This window comes from Thermobia domestica, chromosome 4 (assembly GCF_964235325.1).
Source record: "Thermobia domestica chromosome 4, izTheDome1.hap1.1, whole genome shotgun sequence".
Lineage (NCBI taxonomy): Eukaryota > Metazoa > Arthropoda > Insecta > Zygentoma > Lepismatidae > Thermobia > Thermobia domestica.
The window spans coordinates 257,041,634-257,054,251 of NC_137457.1; the positions used below are offsets into that span (position 1 = coordinate 257,041,634).

The following is a 12,618-nucleotide window of genomic DNA, read 5'->3' on the forward strand; positions in this document are numbered from 1 at the left end:
GGTATAGAAGAATCAAAACAAAATTGTTTCTTTTAGTAATAAAATCATATTCAATTACCTCGATATTATCAGAAACCAAAATTGCAGTTCAAAATATTTTTGACTTCTACAGAACCAGCCTGAAACTTCCCTTCTAGTGCAGTAAACGAAGCTCAAATTTTAATGAAGAAAGGAACAAATTAGTAACAAGCTGAAAATAGGTACAGATGTTGGGAATGATGTTTTAAACAACCTACTAAAAGTCCCCTGAAATCCCAGATGACCTTCGCCACCATTTTGGAAAATGGCGGCTGGAAGTGTCAAATGAACAATACACAGATAAAAATAGCAATATTTTCGCTACGGTTGAACATAAAAAAATAAACTTAGTGTCGTTTTATAGAATATAGATAACACAATATTTTTTAAAGAGAAACAATTTTTCATAAAACGCATACTTTTACAAATATTTAGCTCTAAATTCTAAGATTCCGAAAACTACCGTCAAACTGGTTTACAATTTTATTGAACTTAGGAAGGAAACATTAAAAGTTAAAATTTGACATAGATGTTGATAAAGATTATTTAATGACATACTAAAATCCCACAACTTCTTCGTTTACCATATTGGAAAATGTCAAAATGTCTGAAGTAATTGAAAGATAATATTTTGTCAAGTAAATACAAAATCTGGACCGGGCAAAATATTTGAGAAACTGTAAATGCAGTCAATCCGAAGTCAATTGCGATCATTGGTGGTGCAAGGTGGGAAAACATTATGACGTGTTTAAGGTTGTCCTCTGCCATCTTGTAATCAACTTGTTTATTTTAAATGACAACATGGTCATGTGACATATTAAACAACATCCTCGTTCGGAGAGAAACCCAATGGTAAGATTATTTTTCCAAAACCTACTTCAGTTTTGAAGTTATGAATAGGTTTGGGATATGTTATATGTGAAAAGCTGTGAAATGTGCTGTGCGAAGTTTCGAATTGAAAGATAAAGTAAAAAACAAGCTTTGTAACATCTCACATTACGTATTCTTTAATAACCAGGAAAAGAGAGAGTTAACACACATGAGACAATTACAATCACATGACGTGTTCAGCATGCTCACCGTTCTGTTCTATGCATATCCTTAACCATGAGACCCAGTGCTTGTGTACTCTGCGAAGCATGGTTGGTGATATTTATTCACAGGCCGTAATGATTCTCCTTTTCAGGTAGCCAATGTCAAAAATTTTACACTTTTAGACAGTAGTTTTAAAGTGACCCTAAAGATAGAAATCCAAATTAGGTAGGTCGGGGGACGTTGCTGGCCACTCACCTGGTCCATGCCGACCTATCCAACAACCGGGAAAGTGTTCATTGAACCATTGATTACATTACCACCATAATGCGACGGTGCTCCATCTTGTTGCCAATATTGACCAAATCACCCTTCCTCTTCCAACAAAAGAGGCATAACATTGTTTTCAAGCATATTTCCATATTGTGCAGCATCCCAGGTCCCATCAATGAAAACAGGTCCAATAAGTTTTCACCCCATATTACACACCACACCATTACCTTACCTACATCTTTGATGCATCTATCCAATTAAGATTTGTATCAGCCCTGTATCGGACATTTTGGTTGTTAATCTCACCTGTTACATAGAAATTTGCATCATTACTAGAAACAATGGTATGAGGAAACACTGGGACATGAACTATCTGGACCAACTCCAACTCACAAAACTCCATTGGTCTATCTAAATCATCCTCTGGCATTTTTTGTTTCACCTTTAATTTTTAAGGGTGCCACTTTTTCCTTTTTAATATTCTTTGAACACTTTTGACACTAGCATTATGTTCACTTGATAGTCGTCGCACACTCTTCATAGGACTTTTCACCAATACACCCCAACACAGCTGCCGATGTGTCTGGATCAGTTGCATTTCGTGGTTGTCCTGATCGAGGAAAATCAACATTTCCCTTTGCCATGAATTTGCGGATTAGTTTTCGTACACCACTGTCTGTCACCGGCTCGTGATTAGGATGTTACTCTTTGAAGACGGATGTTATTGCTGATCTGCATCATCTAGCCAAAAGAAAAATTTCGATTCTTTCCTCTCGACTTAACACCCTGTCCTACTTACAAGAAAAAAGAAAAAGAGACAGTCCGTTCCCGTCTATACAATCTTCCACACATAGCAAAATTTAAGTCTATATGATAACATATTCTAGCTTATTTAAATTTACAACTTCAAAACCGTTGCAGATTTAAAAAAAAAAAAAAAAAAAAAAAAGGCTTTACCGTAGGAGTTCTCGGAATTGGGTAAATATTCGGTACAGAGCTAATACAAATTTTAATTAGATAGATGCATCAAAGATGCAAGATTCAGGTAAGATAATGGTGTGATGTGGAGTATGGGACGGAAACTTATTGGACCTGTTTTCATTGACGGGACCTAAGATGCTGCGCAATATGGAGATATGCGTGAAAACACTGTTATGACACTTTTGTTGAAAGAGTGGCATAACATCATGATGGTGATTTCATCAATATTCGCAACAAGATGAGCACCGCCGCATTATGGTGGTAATGTAATCGATGGTTCAATGAATACTTTCCCGGTTGTTAGTTAGGTCGGCATGGACTAATTGAGTGGCCAGCAAGGTCCTCCGACCTATCTCCTTTGGATTTCTATCTTTAGGAACACTTTAAAGCTTAATGTAAAATTATTGACATTGGCTACCTGAAAAAGAGAATCATTACGGCCTGTGAATAAATATCACCAACCATGCTTCGCAGAGTGCACAAGCACTGGGTCTCACGGTTAAGGATATGCATAGAACAGAACGGTGGGCATGCTGAACACGTCATGTGATTGTAATTGTCTCATGTGTGTTAACTCTCTCTTTTCCTGGTTATTAAAGAATACGTAACGTGAGATGTTACAAAGCTTGTTTTTTACTTTATTTTTCAATTAGAAATTTTGCACATCACATTTCACAGCTTTTCACATATAACATATCCTAAATCTAATCACAACTTTAAAACTGATGCAGGCTTTGGAAAAATAATCTTACCATTGGGTTTCCCCTCGCATGAGGATGTTGTTTAATATGTCACACGACCCCGTTGCCATTTATAATAAACAAGTTGATTCCAAGATGGCAGTCACCAAGATGACGGAGGACAACCGTAAAAAGGTCATAATGTTTCCCCCTTGCACCACCATTGATCGCAATTGACTTCGAATCGACTGCATTTACAGTTTCTCAAATATTTAGCCCGGTCCAGATTTTATATTTCACTTAACAAAATATTATCTTTCAATTACTTCAGACATTTTGACATTTTCCAATATGGTAAACGAAGAAGTTGTGAGATTTTAGTTTGTCATTTAAATAATCTATGTCAAATTTTAACGTTTAATGTCTACTTCCTAAGTTCAATAATATTGTAAATCAGTTTGCGGTAGTTTTCAGAATTTTAGAATTTAGAGCTAAATATTTGTAAAAGTATGCGTTTTATGAAAAATTATTGCTCTTTAAAAAATATTGTGTTATCTATATTCTATAAAACGACACTAAGTTTATTTCTTTATGTTCAACCATAGCGAAGATATTGCTATTTTTATCTGTGTATTGTTCATTTGACACTTCCAGTCGCCATTTTCCAAAATGGCGGCGAAGGTCACCTGAGATTTTAGGGGACTTAATATGTTGTTTACAACATCATTCCCAACATCTGTACCAATTTTCAGCTTGTTACTAATTTGTTCCTTACTTTTTGCTACTTTTGACTGCACTATTGGAATTACTCAAAACTTTCCTGAATGGTGTAGATGTGTTACACATTTACCGCCTTGAGACTATAAACAATGCTAATCTTCTGCTTGTTAATAACGCTATGCATTCAATATAATCTTCATCTGGTTTGGCTTGTCATAAGTATCCACAAACTAATTCTTCGCTCTTATTCACACGATATGATTTCTTAGCACTTTCATTAGCTATTTTGCACAAAACACTTATTACAGTTTCTATACGATAATTTCTCCTTGCTGTTGCCTATGCTTTGGAAAACAAAGAAAATTTAAACTAAGTCGTTTCCTCGTAAATGAAGGTAAAATAAATAAATAAATTAAAAAAAGCCTATCGATTGATGCCATCTGATGTGATGAATTCGCTGTAAACGATTTAAGAAAATGTCGCTGAGGAAGATGAGAATTCCCATTGAAAATTTCGGTAATTACTAAATGACAGTCTGTACCAAGTTTAGTCTAATGAATGAAATAATATACTATCAGTATATGAAATCATTCCGCTAACCTATCTTGTGAATTATATTGACAATAGTTGGGAGTGGAGAGCTTTCAAAAATGATGGTAGAGTTAAAAATATTTTAAAATACAAGGTTTGCAAATCGATTGTCGGGGTTTCGTCTTGATACATTGCATTAGATCTGTGCGATTGGCACATTTAACGCAAACACAAGTAAATGTAGCATAAGTGAACAAGTTTTTGTTCGTTATTTGTTTCAATACTTGTTTCCAGATCTGCCACTCGGGAGCAGTTTTACAGTTGTGCAGTATGGCTGATGTTATTAGTGAAAAGACTTTTTTTATGTCGAATATCACATAACGAAGTCTGTTATAGCTGTGCAACGACACTCTTGTACGCGTTATGGAAAGATGCAGTCTGACAATTCAAGTAGAAGATAGTGTGCATAATTCAAGGAAAAGGATTGCGTTTACAAAGACAAAGACAGTGGTAGACCTTCAGTGTCTGAAGATGATGTGAACCGAGTTCGTGCAACCTACTTACGGAGTCCGAATAAATCGATTCCTGCTGGATCCAGGGAACTTGAAATTCCTCTCACGTTATGGCGTATTCTACGTTTACTTCTATACATGAAACCATACCGAATAAATGTCTTCAAATGCTAACACCCGATGACCGTCGTGCATGGGAAAAATTCGGCACTGTTGTGCATGTTCTTTTGGCTGAGAATGACAACTTTTTCGAGAACCTTCCTTTTATAGATGAATCGACATTCCATGTAATTGGAAAAATAAACACACAATGTGCGTATTTGAGGAACGGAAAACCAACACGAGTTTTTGTAGTAGCTCGGGACTACCCTAAAATGAATGTATTTTGCATTGTGTACAGGGAAAAGGTTTGCGGTCCCTTCTTTTCCATGGAGAGAACAGTTACGGGATTCATTTTCCTTGATATGTTGACCGAGTGGTTATTTTCTGAACTGGATTAAGATAGTAATCCCTTCATTATGCAAATGGACGGAACCTCACTACAGCTCCACAGCGAGGTGAGATCGTTCGTGAACAAAAAATAATCACATCGTTGGATTGGACGAGGAAATGACAATGATGGCAATCTTCTGTCATGGCCGCTACGTTCATCATACCTTTTCCATAGCTACTTTTTCCTTTGGGTTACGTTAAAGATACAGTTTGCTATCCTTTATTACCGCGTCCAATTGACAAATTAAAGCCACGCATAGCCAATACCATCCACACTGTTACACGTCACATACTAGGTCGTGTATGGCAAGAAATGGACTACCACCTAGATATCTATGGGGTTGCTAGGGGAGAGCGCATTGAACATTTGTAATAGTTCTCAATATACTTGGGGAATTTTCTGATATTTTACATGTATTTGTATGTATGTATCATCATTTTATAAAATACAATGCTTTTTTGTATCTTTATAAATAATCATTATGAAAATCCTTGTATGCTTTACGTGAAAAAGGCTGTACCTGGTGCGTATCAACAAATACAGTGAGTAGTATCACATGTAACATGCCAACTATAGACTCAATGTTTCGTGCCTGTCGGGAAACATTATTAAGTGTAAGGCAGGGCAAAGACGCTTGCTGGTCATATATATATATATATATATATATATATATATATATATATATATATATATATATTATATATATTGCAAATATTACTCACGTGCAGTTTATCAGAAGCTGAACAGTACAGTCTTAAGTAATAATAATAAACTCCAAAATTCACAGATCTCTGTTTTTACGTAAGAACAAGTGAGTCGTTTCACAGTGTGAAACTAAGGCTTCCAAACTATGCGAATTCAATACTCAAACTTAAAATAGTGCATCTACGAGTACTGTTCGCAATAGAGTAATATTAAGATCAAAGATACACCATGTTTCCAAAAGCCATGGGGCACCCCTTCACGTCAAGTAAACAGTGCCAGAATGCCATCAGTACACCTCATCAATGCTATATAAGTGAAGGCAGAAATGCCGGAGCGTCAAACGCGTGTTGTCTGTCACGATAAATGATTCAGTTGGGTGCATTCGAAAGAGAGATGATTGTAGGTACCCATAAATTTGAACATATAGTCAGAGAGATTTCCCAGCAGCCAAACGTGCCCCTGTCCACAGTTAATGATGTCATAGTCAAGGAAAACACCATGGAACTACTGAACTGAAGTCGTGGTCTGGTAAGCCCAAGAAACTAAGTGAGCGTGACCGGACAACCTTGAAGCGTGTTGTGCGAAACAACCGGCATACATCTTTGTTAGAGGTTGCAGAGGACTTCCGTCTCACCTCAGTTACACAGGCCAGTGAAGGACTGTCCGCCGATAGGGGATAGTACTTGGTTATCATAGTCGTGCTGCCGCCAGGAAGCCCCTAATCACACACACCAATGCACAGAGGCTATTGCAGTGGTGCAAAGAGCACCGTAATTGGACTTTGGAGCAGTGGAAAAATGTAATGCGGAGTGATGAATCATGATACATGCTCTTGCACTCTGAAGGGTGTGTATGGACCTGACGAATGCCCGATGAACGGTATTTACCGGAGTGTATTGAATCAACCATGAAATTTGGTGGTAGTAGTGCCATAGTTTGGGGCTGTTTTTCCTGGTTTGGGTTGGGCTCGTTAGTTTTAATTGACGGGTCTATGACCTCTGGTGTGTCCAAAGACATTTTAGACAATAGCATGCTACCGACACTGTGGAAACAGTTTTGTATTAATACCATAATGCTCCTGTTCATGCAGCACACGCCATTGAGTCGTAGTTTAACAATAATCAGATGGAAGTGCTTGCCTGACCGGCTTAAAGCCCCAACCTAAACCCTATAGAACATCTTTGGAATGAATTGGAGCGTCGGCTGTGTGCCAGCCGAGGAATAATATTGCGGAAGAAAACATGTTAGATACTGTCGAATGATTAATGTACACTCATGTCCAAAATTATTGTCGTATGTCTATAAATATGTTGTTGTACAAATATAATTTGATAACGAATTTGCCCGGTATTTATTATAATGTTAGTATGTCTAAAATCAGCAAAGACATATATGTCGTAAATTTCATGTCAAAAGAGCAGTAAATAAGAACAATAAAACTTTCTTGGCCATTTAGCAATAATTCTTTTCCTGTGAAATTTACCACGAATATACGTTTGCCGATTATACACATAGTATCAATATTGAAAGTACCCTGCAAAATCATTATCAAATTATATTCTTACAAGAAGACAGTTATAGATATGCGACAATCATTTTGGACATGAGTGTACGTGACTTTAATGCATATAGTCGATACCAGATTCGATTTACAATAGAACAGGATTTTCGGATTTAGAAAGCGAAATTATTTTGATTTGATCTAAAGACATACGAAAACTATACTGCGCTTGAAAATTCGCTAGCGAAAACCTATCTCCTTAATATCGAATATTCAGAGAGTAAGTGATGTATATTGTATAACGACTTGAGTATTAACTTTTATAATCTACAACTATAATAGTCCTGAACATGATCCACACAACTTTCAGTAAAAACACACTTATTTCCACAGTTATGAGGATAGGAAATGTTAAGCATTGCTTGAAAAATATTTAAAAATGTAATACATAATTGTTATCATTTGAAAAAGTGAACATGTTTCAATGTAAAATAAAAGTAAAAAGAAAATTAAACCGTAGGCTTATTACTCAACTAAGCATATTATTCAGAAGTCCTGCAAACGCATGTACAGTTTCTAAGATTGTGGAGAATGGTTCGAACGTACTGAAACACTATCATATGTATGTGTCTGATGAGGAAGCATAAATGTATAAGATTTAGTCTTTTTCAAAAGAATTTTATAGTTACCTGCATCACAGCACCCATCTTTTAAGTTCCAGTGAGGGCCAAAAAGCTTCTGGAACTACAACGAATCATATCTGTTGTTACTGTCAGCTATTGGTGCTGTTATTCACGGTGAAAAATAAATCTTTGTAAGAAAATTCCCTCACACGTTAAATATCCCTCCCCGAGTAAGCCTAAGTGTTACGGAAATACTCGTTTCGCCTATATATAAGATGAGATAAAGATAATAATGCAAATTGGTATTTAGCTCAATAGGCGAAACTGAAGTAGGCCAGACGGCAAGACACCGTCAGAAGACACGTGGCTCTGGTTTCAGCTCCTATGCCCTCACTATATGCCTTCAATAAATAGCTAGACATAATATGTAGTACAACATGTAACGAAGGAAATAATAATTGTATTTGAGGTTATTTTTGATTTCATGTACCATTACATCCAAAAGCTTTTTTTTTTTTAAAAAAAAAAAAAGCTTTTAAACATACTAAATTTTAGTGTTCGATTTGCGAGAGGAAGGTTAGGATATATCGCTTGTATTTTTTCAGCCAACTTCTGGTACGTGAACCACTTCCAAACCTAGCGGGGCCGCGATGGCTCAGTGGTGGAGCGTTCACCTCTGGTGCATGGGGTCCCTGGTTCGATCCCAGCTCTCGCGCAAGTGAACTTTATGGTAGACAAACTCCTTGTGTGTGGGTTTCCTCGGGGTTTTCCTCCCACTTTCTTCATTCCATCATTTTATTCATTTGTCACCATCACCGTCTCCTTTAGCCTAGCCGGCATAACCATGGGACGTAAAACCCAAAGATTTCATTTCATTTCATTTTCACTTCCAAACTTTGTGATTTTTCAGGTAAAAATTTATCAATTTAATTTTAAAAATTCATAAATCGTTAAGTATTTTATTGAATCTATTGTAGATTTTCATTTGAATAATGTAGTTATTTTCTTTATTCTTTAAGTCTGTATTTTTATTGGTATTGCATTTAAATCAGATCCTTCTAGACTTCCATTTGAATAATGAGAATTAACATTGTATATACTCAAACGGAAGTTATATAACTTGCCCCTCCAAATCATCTCTTGAAGGCGAGAAACAGTAGGTCTGCCATCTATAATGATACTTGATTTACTGATGGATTATAAGGTTAAAGGACACTTCATTATTGCCCTTCGTTTATTCCTCATCACGAGAAATTTGAACTTGTATCATGATCGGTGTACTTACCAATTCCACCGGATATAGTTACAGAAATGTGTTAACCGGGAAAAGAGAAACCTGAGTAATGATTCAAATCCCACTTAGGTCCCGTCTCACATATCAAAGAAGGATTATTTATTTCTTACCTATATTCGAGAGCTTGAATCAGAAGAGCAAAAATGAAATGAAATGTTTGAGTTTTACGTCCCACGGTTATGACGGTTAGGCTAAAGGAGACGGTGATGATGAGAGATGAATGAAATGGTGGAATGAAGAAAGTGGGAGGAAACGGGAGAACCCCGAGAAAACCCACGCACACGGTGTTTGTCCACCACAAAGTTCACTTGGCGAGGGCTGGGATCGAACCCAGGACCCCAAGCACCAGAGGTGAACGCTCTACCACTGAGCCACCGCGGCCCCAATCAGAAGAGCAATGTGAGCTTATCTTTTTAAGATAAAAACTCATACAGGGTGTCTCAAAAGTTCCCTGACATAGGGTAACTCTTCTATTATCAGAGTTACAACAAAACGTAAGGAGAACCGCCTCCAAATATAATGTTTTCTATCTAAAATGAAGAATTTTTTTTAATTGGCCCAGAAACAAAAATGCAAAATAAAAATAAATCAAAAGAAAAAAAATATACTGAAGTGTACAAGGAACAGACAGCAAAAAGCAACATTTAGTTAGGAGGAAGGAGAATTGAAGAAGTCAGATCCTTTAAATACCTGAGAAGTATAATTTCCTCAGGTGGGAGAAGCGAAGATAGCACAAGCAAAACATGCATTCATCAGGAAGAGAGGAATACTGACATCAAAAATGTGTTATTAGAAATTAGGAAGGAATTCATTAAGACCTTGATATGCAGCATCGCGCTATATGGCTCAAGAACGTGGTCCCTGAGGAAAGCAGAAATATAGAAGCTGAAAGCATTCGAAATGTGAGAATGCTGGATATCCCTTGGACGGCGAAGAAGAAAAGCGAGGGGTTGCTAAAGAAAGCTATCGAAACAGATAAATCATGCGAGTAATGGAGAAAAGAAGAAGCAACGTAATAAGTCACCCTATTCGTCATTCAAACTGGATGGACGTATTAGTGAAGAGAAAAACAGAAAAAAACGAAGCAAGCAATAGTTTGGTGTAATTAGAAAGAAGAGGACGTATCAATCTCTGAAACTGCTGTCTCAAGATGGGGAAAAAATGCTAAATATTATCCATATTTCCGACTATCCTATGGTTGAAAAGAGAAGATGATCCGAATAATTATTCGTTATCCGAATAATCGTCGAATAACGAATAGCCTATTCGAAGAATCCATTATTCTAATTTTAAACAGTATTAGTTGTGATCACTACTCAACTGTACCACTACTAAATGTTAATTACTGGTGAGCTTTCTACTGCACTCTTTACTGTATACTTCTTCAATTATTATGGGTCTTCACTCAATGATCCATTCAAAACTCATCTAAATATAGCATAAGCGAATACACCATTCAACACTTTGCTTATTACCGTTATCTCAATGTAGATACTTCCTAACTCCAATCCTACATTGACATAACAATTAACAACACCAATATTGTCATAGAATATCTTTCAACATTGTCATACAACATATCTTTCAACAGTTGACGTCTTCATCACAACACGTACTATCAGAACTAACTACATTTGGCTCTTTGACCATGTAGTTTGAAATAATAAGTTTGTCATCGTTTTAGAATAACTTTGGAACGTAACATGGTTATTGCTTCCAAACCTCTTCTGCCGTTCCCAAACTTACTTGTTTCAATGTGAGCTTTATGGTGTAGATAATGAATCGGAGCCCCTTGGCACTCCCACCATAAGTTTTCATCCAGGAATTAGAGGAATAATACGTATGTAATGTATTGTCATGAAAACAGTTTAAAGATTTAATGAACAATGAAAAACAGAAAGAAAAAGTAAAATAGTTATTATTTTGGAGGAGAAAGGTAAACAACAATTTTTGTATCACAGTATTGCAAGCGATGATGATATTTAGTAAGAAACAAGCAGAAAGGCTAATACTCACCGCAAAAATATCAGAGTTTTCTTCTACATGTAAGAAGCCTTATATTTTTAAATCCTTCTTGAATTTCAAGTAAGCCGAAGATGGAAGAAGGTTCTTCCGAACATGTAGAAGAAAACTAATATTTTAGCGGTGATTATTAGCCTGTTTGCGTGTTTCTTAGTAATTTTTTGTATTTTTGACCGCGACTGTACAGTGTGTTAATTTTTTTCTGTATTTTGCCTTTTTCATTATTGTTGAATAATCATCTTAATTGAATTTCAGAGCCCAGAAGGAGTTCCTGACAGTAGCATCAAAATCAAAAGCACCAAGTCAGTCGGAGCAAATGAACTTACTTAAACCGACATCAGACAAGATTCAAGCAATTCAAGACTATCGCGAGAAGAATCGAGGATCTTCGTTCTTTAACCATTTGAGTGCAGTTAGTGAGAGTATAGCGGCACTTGGTTGGGTAACAGTGGTGAGTATTGATATCACTAACAAATTTGTCGACTTATTTACTGTATTTATAACTATCATTTGTTCTTTTGAAAACTATTGTCTGTTAATAGAATGGGCCTCCTATTAATAATGATAACATCAATGGTCTATTCATGAAAATAGTTCGAGCAAAACTAGACCTTTTATTAATACTGAATGATCTTAACCCTTAAATGCATGATTTTTTAAATTATTTTTTCTCTGAAAAAAAAAATACCATGATTAGAATTTAATGTTGTAAATTATAGGAAAACAAATTTAAAACCCTAGGACCAAAATTTAGGTTAATAATTTAATATTAACTGGTTGTAGCTAATTACTATATAATACAATTTACACTTCGAACCCATGTCAAAATATCTACTTTGTGGTTAGCGTTCGGTTTTAGTTTTAGTAATATTAAATGTTAAAAACTTTACACATTCACATTTATTAGACATGTATATATATTGCACTATAAAATAACTAAAAGGTAAGACATAACTATCGCTTCACAAAAAAAAAGTTTTGTAATGAAAGAAAACTCATATCTCCAGAGGCCTAGGGACTTTTTCTTGTAGCAGTTGCAAAAACGGAATATATACAAGCTGCAACAAAATGCACTTACGAAAAAAAACAACTATTGTGAGATTTATACGCAAGAATTAAGTGTGTAGCTAACCAGCTACACGGTGCATTGAAGGGTTAAGTTGCTTGACACTGTGTTAACTTTGTTTGGATAAGCGAAGCACAGTAGCCTACATACTAACAGAAACAACATGC

At 36.0% G+C, this 12,618-nt stretch overlaps 1 protein-coding gene across 3 annotated transcripts in view; it reads left to right on the forward strand.

The window, feature by feature from the left end:
- Positions 1-12,618, forward strand: part of capt (adenylyl cyclase-associated protein 1) — a 161,694-nt gene that overhangs the window by 94,126 nt on the left and 54,950 nt on the right. For all 3 annotated transcript variants that reach the window (XM_081755792.1, XM_081755794.1, XM_081755793.1), the window contains one exon: positions 11,641-11,836. In XM_081755792.1, coding sequence (XP_081611918.1) covers positions 11,641-11,836 — 196 coding nt within the window. The remainder of the gene's footprint in view (positions 1-11,640; positions 11,837-12,618) is intronic.